Here is a 17139-nt window from a genome sequence, read left to right as displayed (position 1 = left end):
TGCTAAATTAAGTTTTACATGGATGATTGTGTTTTTTTCCACCAATGAACATGTTTATTGTTTTGTTTTGTTTTTATTTGTTTTTTGCTTTTTTGCAGAAGTACTTATTGGTTATGTATTTGATCACATCTTTTGTTTTATTTATGAAATCAGAAAGACTTGCGCAACTGATGACACAGATATTTATTGTTACACATCAGATTCTGTAAAATATGCGAACATCACAGATCAAACTTCTAACTAAGATGTAGAAGTTATGCATTAAAGGGAATCATATTTACAAGGAAACCTCCAGTTTAGCCTCAACAGCACCACGCCGTTTAGTGCTGCTCTTGTTCAGCAATCAGCTTTTCCTAACAGCCACAAATCAATGAAACAGCCAGCATGATAAAGAGGCCCTGCAGTTATTTCAGCACTAAAACTACTTTAAAAGTCTGCCAGAAGCTGCTGAAGTGAGCATTTACAGATATTTTGGTCTTCTTGGCTCCTTTATTCTCAGAGAAGCTTGCATTTGGAGGAATTTACTGTATTTTAGCACTGATTGTGTTTTATTTCTCTGGATTTTACTCTGAGCTCCACAGTCCTCCTTAATCGCAATCATTCTAGGATGAAAATGCAGCAATGTGGCTAACTCTATTGAAGGTGATCATTAATGTTTAATAAAACTGTTTTTCAAGGGTTTTCCATTGCAGATCCTCACCCTGCTTGTTATTGCAGGACAGTCTGCATTCCTTCCATGCTGTCAGTGACAGGGAGGGGTTTGACTATCAGTCCCATTCCATCACACCCACGTCAGGTATGAGGAACACCTTTCAAGCATCTGATCACCCAGAATGTGACACTCCCAGTGGTAAAATATCTCAATTACTCACTTTCCAGCAGATGCCTGAGTGTCACAAACATTTCAACACTCTCCTAATTGTGTGCTGGCAAAAATTAGGTACAACATGTCACTGTCTGGGTTTCAGTGAGACCGGCTGCTCAGATTGTTGGATATTATGATATTACTGGACTTCAGATGGGGATAGGTTATCTTCTGAACAAGCTTCTGATACCATTATCAGCATGTGAAGGGCAAAGTCTGCTGATATGTCTCTGCTGCAGGTCAAAACTTTAAATTTAACTTTTTGACCAGTAAATATGAACAAAAGTACTTGAGACAGTTGTGTTTTGCTGAATCTTGCATCTGGACATTTTGTATGTCTGCTTCCTCAGCAGCCGAGCTAAATGGCAGGTCCTTCTGCACTCCGCCCAGTTGCATCGACGAGCAGAAACTCCATCCATCCATCCATCCATCCATCCATCATTGTCCATGTAGGGTGGGGGGTGGGGGGTCTGGTGACCTGGACAGAGAGCCAGTCCATCGCAGGGCAACGCAGAGACACACAGGACACACACAAACACACACACACACATTCACACCTAAGGACAATTTAGACAGACCAATTAACCTAACAGTCATGTTTTTGGACTATGGGAGAAAGCCAGAGAGAACCCACACATGCACAGGGAGAACAAGCAAACTCCATGCAGAAAGATCCCAGGCTTGGAAGCGAACCCAGGACCTTCTTGCTGCAAGGCAACAGCTCTAACCACTGCGCCACTGAGCAGAAACTCCACTGAGAGTGAAATGATGAAGCTGGAGGCAGAGACATTTCCAGCGACAGGAAAAAGGAAAAGTACTCCTTTGATTTCTAAGCAAAGCCACTCCCTTGGGTGCCTCCCTTGAGGTTAAAAGCAGCAGGAATGACACAGGTGTGATTGCACGGAGCCTTGTGATAGACAAGTATTCTGACCGGGACTGAAGTGAGGTTTTTACTGGTTTTAAAGCAAGCTACGACACCCTCTGAGAAAGTAAGTGTCCATTTTCTTTCTAAAAACCTTGAATCTTCATAATTAGAAAATAAAAAATGAGAGCGTGGGTAATCTTACAGTTTTGTCTAATTTTATTTGATTATTTAATTATCAGAGCAGAAAAAATAAGTAACATTGTGTTTAACTTATCAATAACTCATCATCCATGAAGCATTCATCTCCATAAAGGCTAATGTAATAAGAAATAACTTACAACACCATTTTTTATTATCACCATCCATATTCAACTACATCATTATGGCAGTTTTTGTTAATTTATGACAGTTAAAGCAGAATTTCTGGGATCAAAATACTGAATAAAACATAGAAGTACTTTATGTCTTTTATGTAAGTACAATAATATGATTGCAGATTGTTTGTGTCACAGTGCAATGTGTTCAAATATGAAAACGAATGGACTGCTCACAACCGTTCAGAGAGATATTACGCAGCTAAACCCTCATAAGGGTTTTCTGCTGACTTAAAAGGAAACAAACAACAGAAACATGACTCTAAATCATAAACTGCATGGTGAAATTAATCATTTAACCTATTATATTATAAGAAAATACCACACATTTTAGAAATAACACTTAATTCTACTTTTTTTCTCAACATCTGGATTCTTGTCATGTGTCTTGTCCATGTATGTCTGATCTCTGAATTGTGTGTACTGAAACTCTAATTTCCCTCTGGGATTAATAAAGTATCTTTGATTTGATTGATTGATTGATTGTGGTTGCATCCTAATTATTGCAGCTTAGTTGTGTTTCAGCTGTTTGGGCGCATGTTGCTCACAGATGTTCCACAAAATATAAATGTCCCATTGAACCTGAGTATTTGTTTTCTTCTGTTGGTGGTGGATTATGTAATGAAGCTGTGGTCAAAAGGGCACCATCTTTCATTTATCTGTTTGATCAATGCTTTTATGGCATGCTACTGTTTTGCTGACAAGTGTGTGTTTGGAGAAAGAGCGTTATGGAGGGTGGGGTGTGTCTGCATGTGGGCGCAGATCAAGACAAACCAGTTTAGGGCTTTAATGGTTGAGTCAGGGGTTGAGCAGAGCGTCTGCAGCTGCTGGACTGGAGGCGCAGTGACAAAACCAGCTCGGTAGCATGTTCACAAGCAACCCTGTGATCTAACATAAAAAAGACAAAAGAATGCAGAAGATCTGTGAAAAGGCTTCCATTAGCTGCTTTTGCAGGTCACTGACCTTCTTCAGCTAACTCTTTCAGCCTGTGGTGCCCTCTAGTGCCAGATTAAAGACATACATTTCCTTCTTGTTTTGTCAGGTGAAACTTCAAAATGAGCTATTCATGTAAGTATGGATTTTATTGAACTCATGAATATATTCAGACATTTTGATTTAATCTTTTTTCATTCATGAAAAAGCCATGCACATCCTTATAGTAAGCTGTTTTAGTTCTGAATGAAAGTGCAGACAAAAACAGTACAGAACACACCTAAAAGTAATATTAATAAAATATCAATGAAACCAGTGACTCACAACAAACTACAAAGAATTGGAAAAATAGTAACTTTTTGTTTATATGGTTCATAAATGATAATAAAACCACTTAATGTCAGTAAATTTTGTAATATAATTAAGCTAAAGTGAATAGTTTAAACATGTGATTGACTATTAAACAATAGCCGCATATTCAAAGTTTGTTCCTGGTAACTAAACCTGTCGTTGTCGTCGTCGTCGTAGTCATCTTCCTCCGCTTATCCGGGTCCGGGTCGCGAGGGCAGCATCCCAACTAGGGAGCTCCAGACCGTCCTCTCCCCGGCCACCTCCACCAGCTCCTCCGGCAGGACCCCTGTCTGCTGCCTCCGGAGACCCACAGACCAGCCACGCCCTGTAGGCCTCCTTCTTCAGCCTGACGGCTCCCCGAACCTCTGGTGTCCACCAGCGGGTACGGGGGTTGCCACCACGACTGGCACCGGCCACCTTGCAACTACAGCCAGCAACAGCCGCCTCAACAATCGCAGAGTGGAACAAGGCCCACTCGGAGTCGATGTCCCCCACTGCCAAGCATTCCCAGCAGACCCTCACTATGCGTTTGGGTTTGCCAGGTCTACGTGGCATCTTCCCCTGCCATCTGATACAACTTACCACCAGGTGGTGATCAGTTGACAGCTCCGCTCCTCTCTTCACTCAAGTGTCCAAAACATACAGCCGCAGGTCAGATGATACGACTACAAAGTCTATCATCAACCTGTGACCTGGGCTGCCCTGGTACCAAGTGTACCGATGGGCATCCTTATGTTCGAACATGGTGTTCGTTATGGCCAAACTGCAGCTTGCACAGAAGTCCAATAACGAAACACCACTCGAGTTCAGATCAGGCGGGCCGTTCCTCCCAATCACATCCCTCCAGGTCAAGCTGTCATTGCCCAGGTGAGCATTGAAGTCCCCCAGCAGGACAATTGAGTCCCCTGATGGAGCACTATCTAGCACTCGTCCCAGGGACACCAAAAAGGGTGGGTACTCTGAACTGATATTTAGCCCATGAGCACAAACGACAGTCAGGACCCGTTCCCCGACCCGAAGGCGCAGGGAAGCTACCCTCTCGTCCCCCGGGGTAAACCCCAACACACAGGCAGAGAGTCTTGGGGCTAACAAAAAGCCAACCCCAGCCCTCTGCCTCTCACCTGGAGTAACTCCAGCAAAGGAGAGTGTCCAACCCCTCTCCCGGCCACCAGGCGCTCACTCATGGGCCCCAACCCCAGGCCTGGCTCCAGGGTGGGACCCCGATAACCCTCCGGGCCGGATACTCCGACTCTTTGGTTTTACTTCCATGAAAGATCTTCTGAAAAACAGTACAGAACACACCTAAAAGTAATAATATTAATAAAATATCAATGAAACCAGTGACTCACAACAAACCACAAAGAACTGGAAAAATAGTTACTTTTTGTTTATATGGTTCATAAATGATAATAAAACCACTTAATGTCAGTAAATTTTGTAATAAAATTAAGCAAATGTGAAAAGTTTAAACATGTTATTGACTGTTAAACAATATTCAGAGTTTGTTCCTGGTAACTAAACCTGATCCATTTAAATTCATTTTTAATTAGTTTCTGAATTGCCATTGATCTGTCATTGTGTTTTATTTGGATATAGATATATTTGGTCCAGTCATGACTCGTCCTTTATTCAACTACATCTATTTGTAATTTGCTGTTAGTTTGTGAATGTCACTTTTGTTTTCAGTGTATTTTATGTAAAGCACTTTGATTTTTACTGCTGTATGAAATTTAATGGTTAAGTGAGTTTGTACTTGAGTTGTCAGTAAAGCTCTCATTGTTTTGATGTTTGTAGACAAGACAACCAGCTCCAGTGTCACAATTGATGAGAATAAGAAGAAAACAACTTTACTGAAGGACAACAGCTGGATCAAGAGAGCGGATTATGAGGATGAACCTGTTGAGTGAGTGAAACTCAGATAAACACGTACTTAAACTCTGGGTTTGGCTGAACAGACAGGATTCACAGCTTTAGGTTTCTAAGCGATCTGTTACATCCCTTTAGTCACAGTGTTGACTCACAGTGGCCTGAATGAACAGACGTGTTTTCTCTTACAGCGATGACCCAAACTTTGGCAAAAGCCTCTTACATCACTCCAAAACTGGTCAAACTGTTGTGAGGTATGCACTTTTCAACTCCATTCCTCTTAAAGACAAAGTGTTAAAAAGCAAATGCACACAGAAACAACACTTTATTTTTATTCTTTCAAGCAGTTCAACAGATCCAGACCCTGTGAAAAGCACCAAACCTGAAAGCTCCTCCACGTCTGTGCATGCCCTCTCCAGAAGGTAAAATTCTTGCTGATTGGTGGAAATCAACAAGAATCTTATTGTTGAAGATTGCAATAATAACTGAGAATTGTTATTTTTCTATTTTGTCACTGCAGGTTTGGTGTCCCTCTGGATGAGTCAAAAACCAGGTTGGAACAATGTTATATTTTCCTGTTTTTTCAGACAACAGAACAAATCTGTCATGTTTTATTTTAACATTTCAACACATAAAAAAGTGTAATTCTCTCCTACTTGGCAGTTCTTCCACCAAGACTTCCACCTCCTACACAAGAAGGTACATTTTATAAAACAGTCCATATACATTATGGAAATGCACTGAATTTAACAAAAGAAAACTTACAAAATTTATTTTATTATCTGAACAATGTAATTATTTATTCTTACAGATATACAAGTGGGATAACAGATCCTCCCAGCATGTGTGTATAAATCCAGTTTATTACAAAATAACTGAATGACTGGTAGCTCAGTATTAACACAGAAATAACACATTTGATATTTGTGCATTTTTAAAATCACAGGACCACGACTACTGTCACAGAGGACCCAAAGACGAGGTAAACGAGCACAACATGAAGCAACAATGAATAAGAAAAACTCTGTGAACACTTTTTAAATGAAACCTTTTTACCTTTTGCTGCCTTTAGCACAAAAACCACAACTGTGACCAAGAACGGTACCACAACTGAGACCACCATTCAGAACACCAAGTATGGAATACATCAGATTTAAACAATAATCTCACATACGATTGTGTCAATGTAAATAACTTCATATTTTCAACAGATCTTCTGTCATTACATCTCCCACCAAGACGGAAACATTCAGTGAGCGTGTCAAATCCTCCAGCAAAGGGTAAGACAGCAGACCCTATGGACTTTGGTTGAAGAACACTTTTCTCCTTGGTGCCTTAGCTTAAAAATCTACTGAAAACGAGATTACAGTTCATTTAGTAACTTGTTTATTTCCCACACAGGGCACAATTACCACCATATTCACCGACCAAAACAACAACAACAACAAAAGTGACCTCAACCAAAGAGTAAGAAATCACCAGATCATATTGGAAATAAAATCTTCACCCCATCTAAAGTTTCATTTGTTATTGGTATGCTTCTGTTCAGAGTTGTGGACAAGCCTTTGGACTCTGCCCTCCAGTCTTCTCTGAAGGATGAGGATCTCACCAACTTAGACAAGTAAATGTTTTTATTAGCGGTGGGAGTCGATAAAAAAATAATCTAATTAACTCATTCACTGCCATTGACAACTAAAGTCATCATTTTAAATCCAACCGTTCACTGCCAATGACGATCGGAACGAGCCCCCGCACTGTGAGAACAAACATCTCAGCTCTAAAGCCGATCTTCATCCGCATTTGTCACACGTCATGTGATCAGGAAGGAGAAATCCATGTGTTAGGAGATCATTTTGGGCCGCTGCTGTAAAAAAAGTGAGACACGAACCAGAAAAGCTCCTGCTGATCACAATTCAACAACAGATTATGAAAGAATGGATAAAGCTCGAAATGCGTAGATTCGTCCTGATGTAAGAGGTGAGTCTCTGCTTTGTTTTGGTTGTTTTGGCGTTTACATCATCCAAGCGCAACATTCTGTGATTCTTAAAAAATTGTAAAAATGGTGAGAAATGCTGGCAGCGAAGGGCTTTACCGATCAGGAAACGGCTGGCAGCGAATGAGTTAATTAGAGGCTTTGTGATTAATTAATCTTGATTTATCGCATTTTAATCGTTCAAGAAAATTTGCGCACAAGCAATTTTAATAATTTTTTTGAGTCACAGATGACATACCCACACTTGAATGAGTATATTTGTGTTACCAAAAGGTCTATTTGATTACTTTGGTCTCATTAAAAAGGTAACTACAGTGGGGCAAAAAAGTATTTAGTCAGCCACCGATTGTGCAAGTTCTCCCACTTAAAATGATGACAGAGGTCAGTAATTTACATCATAGGTACACTTCAACTGTGAGAGACAGAATGTGAAAAAAAATCCATGAATTCACATGGTAGGATTTTTAAAGAATTTATTTGTAAATCAGGGTGGAAAATAAGTATTTGGTCAATAATAAAAATTCAACTCAATACTTTGTAACATAACCTTTGTTGGCAATAACAGAGTTCAAACGATTACTATAGGTCTTTACCAGGTTTGCACACACAGTAGCTGGTATTTTGGCTCATTCCTCCATGCAGATCTTCTCGAGAGCAGTGATGTTTTGGGGCTGTCGCCGAGCAACACGGACTTTAAACTCCCTCCGCAGATTTTCTATGGGGTTGAGGTCTGGAGACTGGCTAGGCCACTCCAGGACTTTCAAATGCTTCTTACGGAGCCACTCCTTTGTTGCCCGGGCGGTGTGTTTGGGATCATTGTCGTGTTGGAAGACCCAGCCACGTTTCATCTTCAAAGCTCTCACTGATGGAAGGAGGTTTTGGCTCAGAATCTCACGATACATGGCCCCATTCATTCTTTCCTTAACATGGATCAGTCGTCCTGTCCCCTTAGCAGAAAAACAGCCCCAAAGCATGATGTTCCCACCCCCATGCTTCACAGTAGGTATGGTGTTCTTGGGATGCAACTCAGTATTCTTCTTCCTCCAAACACGACGAGTTGAGTTTAGACCAAAAAGTTCTACTTTGGTTTCATCTGACCACATGACATTCTCCCAATCCTCTGCTGTATCATCCATGTGCTCTCTGGCAAACTTCAGACGGGCCTGGACATGCACTGGCTTCAGCAGCGGAACACGTCTGGCACTGCAGGGTTTGATTCCCTGCCGTTGTAGTATGTTACTGATGGTGACCTTTGTTACTGTGGTCCCAGCTCTCTGCAGGTCATTCACCAGGTCCCCCCGTGTGGTTCTGGGATTCTTGCTCACCGTTCTCATGATCATTTTGACCCCACGGGATGAGATCTTGCGTGGAGCCCCAGATCGAGGGAGATTATCAGTGGTCTTGTATGTCTTCCATTTTCTGATAATTGCTCCCACAATTGATTTTTTCACACCAAGCTGCTTGCCTATTGTAGATTCACTCTTCCCAGTCTGGTGCAGGTCTACAATTCTTTTCCTGGTGTCCTTCGAAAGCTCTTTGGTCTTGGCCATAGTGGAGTTTGGAGTCTGACTGTTTGAGACTGTGGACAGGTGTCTTTTATACAGATAATGAGTTCAAACAGGTGCCATTAATACAGGTAACGAGTGGAGGACAGAAAAGCTTCTTAAAGAAGACGTTACAGGTCTGTGAGAGCCAGAGATTTTCCTTGTTTGAAGTGACCAAATACTTATTTTCCACCCTGATTTACAAATAAATTCTTTAAAAATCCTGCCATGTGAATTCATGGATTTTTTTTTCACATTCTGTCTCTCACAATTGAAGTGTACCTATGATGTAAATTACTGACCTCTGTCATCATTTTAAGTGGGAGAACTTGCACAATCGGTGGCTGACTAAATACTTTTTTGCCCCACTGTATTGTGGAATTAGTTGGGATGTGTAAATATTAGTATATGCGTTACGGAAGTGCAAATAGACATGAAACATTGTAAATGTTGTGTACTGAACACTAGGTGGCAGCAGAGCACGTCTAATACATATAGAGGTGTAGTGCAGAGTTCAGGGGAAGTTCTGCTGAGAGTTATAAGATGAATGCTGTGTGTGTGCTCGACCCTCCGGCTGAAAAAAGGTTCATATGGATCAGATTACTGCCTGCTGCTTTCTACCAACTACAAAACAACAGTTTAAAAGTTGATTTTTTTTCTTTCTTTTTTTCTTCATGAAGAGAAATTTGTCATGATTCATTTATTAGTTTAGTTTATATGGTCTAGTGGCCCAGGCTCTGTAGTTGTTTTAGCAGTGCAACTTGATATTTGTTGATATATAGGGCATACGGACACAACATTTTGATTCCGTCCCCCACTCGGGGCCAAGTGTTCATTTTTTGACACATCTTTTTTTTCTAATTAATTAATCGGAATTAACACGTTAAATTCCCACCCTTAGTTTGAGAACATTTGAGAACAAGTTCATCTCAGCACCAGAACACTAAATTCAACATGATTTTTTCCCTTTGCAGCATACCTTCCTTTACCACAACTGGGACTGTGATGGTGAAAAACAGCTCTGATGCAATGTAAGTTTTGTCTCCTTAACATCAGTTATGGCTTTGCACCTCAGATCTAAAATACTGAATGATATATTTTATATTTTAAATCCTTGGGAGGGTAAAAAATGCATTTTTCCTGACCAGTAAAAAAAATCCCTGCAGTTTTCACCCCAAATCTAAACAGAAATGCCCATTAGAGTAGTAGTACGCCCCTATGTGTTCAATTGTCATGCTATTTATTTTTGTAAAATAGGCTAATTGGAATCTCAGATGGTTTGTAGGTGTGTGAAAGTATGTGTGAGTGTTAATTCTGCCTGGTGTCTATAGGTGGAATTTACATTTCCTGCTGTCAAATAAAGAGAGATAGCGATTTACAGGTGTCTACTCTCCACCAATGAGCTCATGCCTGTTTAGGCAAGCAGCAAAATGAATGAACACATAAAAGATCAAAAGACATTTTACAGTGAGGTATGCACACAAGGGTCAGTCCCTCATTAAACAGGTTAGATAAAAGAATCCAGGTATTTATAGACTGAGAGAAAGCAATGTCCTTGTTTCCTGATGAGAATGTGCCTGGGCATTCATGTGATTTTCTGCACAACTGCAAAACTGTTGAAAGCACATTGTCATGCACAGATTTGATGCTTTACCCTTACATCTTTAACCAGATTTAATGCACTTGTATGGAGCCAAAATAAGACTGATCATAATATGTGAAACTTACTTCTATAATCTGCTTAAAATAACATATGCAGTCATTACCCTGGGATTGCTACAAGTAGCCAAAGGGAACACTTTGTCACTAATGTCACATTTTCTACTTTTCAAATTTTTGTTACTGGTAATTATATAAAAACATCCCAGTAAAGAAATATATATTTTTCTTGCAGTGCCGAGGACAATCTCTACGACACGCTCATTCCCTCATCTATTAGAGACGGTGACTCAAACAGGTAAATGTCACTCATCAAACCTACATTTTTACTCTTCACCAACACTTTGTGGACGTAATAAACTGTTTAAACTCACAAAGTAAAGAAAAATCAAATTTTACGAAGCTGTGGTGTAATTTTCTTTTTCTTTTTTTTTTTTTTTTTGCATTTTGCAGCTCAACTGTGACCACAACTCGTACTGTGACTGTGAAAAGTAGCCCCGACTCATTGTAAGTGTTACAGTTTTTAGATCACATAATACATCACACTCGCCTCAGATTTTCATGCAGCCCATTAAAATTTACATGACCTAAAATTTCTGTCATTGATCAACAACAAACATCCAAATAAAGAATCCTTTTATTTTGTCCTCTAAAGCGTTGGAGACAAACTGTATGACTCACTGATTCCCACATCAGCTAAAGATGATGCCATGAACAGGTAAGGGTCTCTTAAAAAACTTTTAACAGGTGTGGTGTAATTTACATATAAACTTTATGAAAATCTAGAATCATTTTTTAGATTTTAAAAGTAGCTGAAATGCATTAAATCTGCATAAAATCTATTATAGTACAATTAAATCATAAACCTTATGTTAAAAGCTTTTTAAATTTTGAAAATAAATCACTTTTTTCTTCTTTACAGCAGCACAAAAATGACCTCTTCTCAGACTGTGACTGTGACAAGCACTGCCAAAGAGTATGTGAATTCACTGCTAGTTAAGGCAGATATTTCAAAATAAAACTGTCACGTTCCGGGGATGTTTAGGACCCAAATATGCAGATACCCAGGAGGACACGAGGCAGGATGTGATATAAGAAAAAAATCCTTTATTGGAGGAGCCAAAAATTATAATAAATCCAAAGGCAATCCAAAAACTAGAGACCAAAAACACAGGAGGCTAGAGAAGGCTGAGATCAAAAACACTGGAGACGAGACAAGACAAGACAAGACAAGACAAGACAAGACAAGACTGACAGAATACAAACAATGGACCGACAAGACACTGAGACAAGACAGGGCTTAAATACACAGGGAGGATGAGAGGGAGATGAGCTGCAGGTGTGTGGGGTGTGGGAGAAGAACCAGGTGAAGGCAATGACTAATCAGGAGAGAAACTAACTTGACCGAAGAATAAAACCTAATACAAAAGGGCAGGAAACATAACTACAATTCAAAGGGAGTGGGGAGAAAAAAAGAATGAATACTGATGGGAAAAAATCATACTAAATCATGAAAGGCTGTAACTAAAGGAAATGATTGAGAAACCTAGAGGGCTGGAGATCTAGGGGCAAATGGGGAAAACCAGAAGACACATGAGGAAGACGCAGACATGACACGTGAGGGCGCTAGGACACAAAAGGAGCACCTAGAGAACAAATGGAGGACACAAGGAGACACATGAGGGGAGATGCAGACACAGACCATGACAAAAAACTCAGTTTTCCCAAATTGATTTATTTTGTCTTATGGATTTCAGAAAAACCAAAACAACCACCACAACAAAGACTTCATTTGAGTAATTATCCATTAAGTAGTTACACTCATTTATTATCTAATGACCTATAAACCTATAATGATGTATTTAAAATCTTATGGTTATATATTTTAGTTCCATGGATGAATCATATGGCTCCTTCCTGTCTAAAACGATCACGTCTGATGTTTCTTCTCCTATCAGGTGAGATGCCTCAGACAACAAGTTAGTATATTAGTGATTTATTTAGGGGTGGGAATTCAATGTGTTAATAACGATTTCTTAATTAGAAAAAAAAATTGCATTACAAATTTAACCCTTGGGTCCCAAGCGCCCCACAAATGGGGGATGGAATCAAAATTTAGAACAATGTTTCATGTCCATTTACACTTCATCAATAACACATATACTAATATTTACGTATCCCAACTAACACCACGATGGTTACCTTTTTAATGAGATCAAATGTGGCTAAATGTCTTGAATGATTAAAATGTGATTAATCAAGATTAATTAATTACAAAGCCTCTAATTAATTAGATTACTTCTTTTAGTCGAGTCCCACCCCTGGAACGCTGTTCTAACGCCTGTCACAGCAGCACCACAAAGAGAGTGGCTTCAAATCTTTTGAGTTAATTCTGGCTTTGGATTGTGTCCTGATGTTCTATTGTCTTGTTTAGATCACAAAGTCCAGTCCTGTCAACACCGACGTCAACGCGCAGCCTCAGGTAAAAAGAACTGATGAAATCTGTCTTTAGTTTGGTGTGTAAATGTCATGTCACCTCATCAGCTATCACTGACTCCATCAAAAGCCTAATTCCACATTCACTCTCAATTATTAATAAGTCATTAATACGTTTTAATGAAGACTTTCTTAGATAAACATGCAAGGGTTCTGACTCCATCCCAGCTGTGCTATCAAGAGATTTGATGTTCTTTTTCACAGTTTCTGGAAATTAGTTCATTAGTTCTACCGGCACTTTTGTTTGCTTTGATGCAAGTTTGCTATTATTCAAAGTAATTCAGCTAAACATGGTCTGGATAATCTGGGTCCTTAAATAAACTCCTAATTTGTACAAACACTAGATTAAATTATGTAATTATTCAGACATAAATCACTATAACTGTAATATTATCTCCTCACAGACTTAAAGAGTCTGAGAGCAAACACATGTTGTGTTTGGATTGATGAAAACCTAAAATCAAGTCAATCAACTAGAAAACAATTTAATAATTTGAGTATAAATTTCTAAATCACAGGAAAACAGGTTCACCAAATAATGATGAAAAAGTGTAAAAATATTAGGAACTATTTGAAGAAAATAGCAAGATCCATCCATCTGGTCTGCTTATCCGGAGTTAGGGCCAGCAGTCTAAGCAGAAAGGCCCAGACTTCCCCTCTCCGCAGCCACTTGGGCCAGCTCGGGAATCCCAAGGCATTCCCTGGCTAGCCGAGAGACGTGGTCCCTCCAGCATGTCCTGGGTCTTCTCTTGGGTCTCCCCCCGATGGGACGTGCCTGGAAAATTATAACTCACCAGGGAGGCGTCCAGGAGTAATCCTAACCAGATGCGCGAGCCACCTCCACTGGCTCCTCTTCATGCGGAGTAGCAGCAGATCTACTCAAAGCCCCTCCCAGATGACTGAACTTCTCACCCTATCTCTAAGGGAGAGCCCAGACACCATGTGAAGAAAACTAATTTTAGCCCCTTGTATCCACAATCTCTTTCTTTCGGTCACTACCTCGTGATGACGGTAGGAACGTAGATCAATCAGTAAATCGAGATCTTCACCTTCCATCAAGAAGTTAATTTTTTTCTGTTGTATGTTTTTTTTATCTGATTACAACGTACTTTTTAAGTACGTAATACAGTTTCAGAATCATAATTGTTGAACATTAGAAACCAAAATCAGGTGTTCAAACTCATTTCTTTGTCTCAGTTACAGCTCATACACCGATGACATTCCCTCTCCCCGCACCGGCTCCTACAGGTAACCCTTTAGCCCTTTAATCTGGTTCCATAAACTCTATTTGCTAACTGTTTTATGTCTGATCTGGTCTGGTTTTGCCCCCTCAGTGACAGCTACAGTAAAACCTACTCCTACTCAAGACCAGACACCAGGTAGGAAACCAGACAAATAAAACTCTAAAGAAAATGGAGACCTTTTAATTCACAGGTGCTGTTGTGTTTCTAGCTATGAGTACACCAGTATCACCAGTCCATCTCTCTACAGCTCATCATCATACAAAAGCAACAGGTTGTTTTAGAAACTTTTGGATCAATATTTTTGCAGATAAGATGATATAAATCAGAAATTCATCAACTCTGCTTTATTCTCAAAGGTTGTCAGACGACTCTCTGGCAGATCCGATCTACACTAAATCCTCCACCAAGAGCGTTTATCAGTCTGAAAGGTAAGAAAAGAGCCACAAAAGCATGAATGAAAAACAAACAGACTTGAAGACTTTTTGTATGGTTAAGCTGCGAGCAGTCTGCTCACAGACTGATGTTTATCAGTTAGTTTTTCCCATTATCATCAGCTTCTTCCTTTAGCATGCTGGTACAGAACAAGAGTGATTTTGACTTGCAGTGCTGCACATTGATGGTTATTTATTTATTCTTGCTGGTTGCAGGCCACTGCTTGAGAAGGACCTGTGCACCAGCTGCCGTAAGCCCTTCACTGGTGACGCCAAGATGATCCTGGATGACATGAAGATTAACTGCCATGCTACATGCTTTAAAGTGAGCACTTTGCATTTAGACTGGGGAGTTTTGTTTACCATGACAGTAGACAGTACCTCGGGAAGTGTCATGGTGGTTTTATAATGGAGTCTGCAAGACACCAAACACAAATAAATTCCACCTATAAAATATTGATACCCACATATTGTAATATAACAATATCTGAAATCAGTGCAGCTGCGGCATCACATATTCTTAGAAGCATCATCAGCAGATTAGCGATACTTATATAAATGTGCCAAGTGACAACCAGCATATAGAGGTTAGATCGTGTCATTTCCTTCATTTGAGCATTATGCTTTTTTGGCAGTGTGATGTCTGCAACTCCAGCCTGAGTAACATGAAAGCTGGGGACAGCATGTGGATCTACAAACGCACCGTGCACTGTGAGAACTGTTTTGAGGCCACCAGAGGTAAATCAACACATCTTTGTCTCACTGTGACAAAACTCTTTGTTTGGCAGAACTTTAAAATGCTGCCATTTGTTTTTTCTCCCTGCAGATAAATGGCGCCGCTGAGCCTCAAAGATTATGCCGATTATTGCATCATGGTGGAAATGGGTGACGTGGGTTCTTACAGCCTAGCATTTTAATGAAACCTCTTTCTGGGGGTGTTTTGACAAATCTCAGTTACATCATATCTCTGGCCTTTTATGACTCTGGTGCACACAGCTGTATCTGTGTTGTTGAGATGTTGCTGCCTGCATCTACCTCTATAAAGTATCTGCTTATACTCTCTTTTCTCTGCAGCCTTTCAGGGGATTTCATGGCAAAACATATTACAATATTTAGGGCCGGGGGCTTTTTCTTTGTGCAATAAAGGCTATGCAAATTCTTTACCAGACATAAATGAACAAATGGAAATGCCCCATATTGTTTTATGTTTACTAAAAAGTTGTTTTTAACCTATTTTAACTGAATATGCCTTCAGTGTGTGTGGGAAATGTGGGGTCTATGTTTATCAAAGCCGGTCAGCTTTCATTGGTCAGCAACGTGTGTGCTAAATGCTGTGTAAAACTGTTATTCTATTTAAACTTTGTAATCTTGAACAGCATATCAGACATTAAAGAATAAACATTTTATCAAAGAATATTTGGCATGAAGTAATTGATCTTTACAACCTAAAAATATTATTTTTATATAACAAATGTGGATTTTTGATATAAACACTATGTTCTTTTTTGTAGTTTGTTTTGTTAATGTTTCCAGTTGTTTACAATTTATTTGTTTTTCTTCAAACTCCCTGTCCTTAAAGAGCAAGTCACCCCCAAATCAACTTTTTACTGATAAACTATGTAAATGAGTGTGTGTGTGTGTGCTCACTGTTATGAAACTGATTCGAGATCTTTCTCATTCACAACTCTGTCATTCACTCATCATCTTATTCCTCATTACGGAGCTAGTTTTGTCTAATTTCAGCTGTCACAAGGCAAGAGGTGGAAGCACCCTCTTTACCCCTCCATCACGAGGCTTCATGTTCAGATGGAGAAGACAACAACTATTCACAAACTCACTCACACCTTGGAGCAGTTTAAAGTCAAGCTCATCAATCATCCATGTTTTTTGTCCTTGAGAGGAAACCGAAGCACCTGGAGGAAACCCATGCATGCATGTAGAGAATTGTCAGCTCCACTTAGAAAGACAGCAGGATTCAAAAGTGCATCCTTCATGATGCAAGGTAACCGTGCTATTGACTGTGCCATGGTTACAAATTTTTACTGGAAATCAGCAATATAAGCATAAAATAACAAGTGTTACTTATTCTTCACTCCACTGGGATTTGTTGTCTCTTTTAGCTGCGTGAAGCTCATTCTGCTTCTGATTTCCCTCAAACATCTTTAGATCTTTAACTAAAACTGTAACATGATTAACTACAGAGGATGAATCCATGTTATTGTGCTGGTTGAATATATCTTAAAGATTGTTTGGTTTATTAAATGTCAATGCAGGGTTAGAATTTGTTACTATTGAGTAGGTAAATCAAAATATCCTTTCTTGGCCCAAAGTGGGAAAATTAAAGCAAGATAAAGTTAAATGCATGGTAACTTCTCTATTCATTCATGCATTAGAAATATAAAAACATAAAACAAATAAAACCCAAGAATAAAATACTATACACTAATTACTTCTGCTGCTCAGAGGTAAAAGTCAAGTCAGCTCTGTGGGAGTCAGTGGCCCTATATTGCAGCTTATT

At 39.6% G+C, this 17139-nt stretch overlaps 1 protein-coding gene across 8 annotated transcripts; it reads left to right on the top strand.

Moving 5' to 3' along the window:
* The first annotated feature begins 1703 nt into the window (after positions 1 to 1703).
* scel (sciellin) lies at positions 1704 to 16035 on the top strand. 8 transcript variants are annotated; one of them, XM_015966063.2, is made up of 28 exons: positions 1704 to 1854; positions 3147 to 3172; positions 5183 to 5291; positions 5446 to 5508; positions 5602 to 5676; positions 5775 to 5807; positions 5918 to 5953; positions 6066 to 6098; positions 6201 to 6236; positions 6327 to 6389; positions 6466 to 6534; positions 6656 to 6721; positions 6804 to 6875; positions 9766 to 9822; positions 10686 to 10748; positions 10904 to 10957; positions 11106 to 11168; positions 11373 to 11426; positions 12208 to 12246; positions 12340 to 12408; positions 12885 to 12932; positions 14144 to 14194; positions 14281 to 14325; positions 14399 to 14461; positions 14547 to 14618; positions 14838 to 14946; positions 15257 to 15359; positions 15448 to 16035. In XM_015966063.2, exons 2-28 carry the CDS (start codon positions 3160 to 3162, stop codon positions 15462 to 15464), a joined length of 1575 nt encoding a protein of 524 aa, XP_015821549.1. In that variant the 5' UTR covers positions 1704 to 1854; positions 3147 to 3159; the 3' UTR covers positions 15465 to 16035. The 8 variants fall into 8 exon arrangements, with proteins under 8 accessions (XP_015821549.1, XP_015821551.1, XP_015821548.1 ...); XM_015966065.2 differs by having other exon boundaries at positions 5599 to 5676; positions 11376 to 11426; XM_015966062.2 differs by having other exon boundaries at positions 5599 to 5676.
* The last annotated feature ends 1104 nt before the right edge of the window (positions 16036 to 17139 follow it).

The sequence above is a fragment of the Nothobranchius furzeri genome, chromosome 14 (assembly GCF_043380555.1).
Source record: "Nothobranchius furzeri strain GRZ-AD chromosome 14, NfurGRZ-RIMD1, whole genome shotgun sequence".
Taxonomy (NCBI): domain Eukaryota; kingdom Metazoa; phylum Chordata; class Actinopteri; order Cyprinodontiformes; family Nothobranchiidae; genus Nothobranchius; species Nothobranchius furzeri.
The sequence above is the reverse complement of the archived record's forward strand: the minus strand, read 5'-3'. Positions and strand labels throughout refer to the sequence as shown.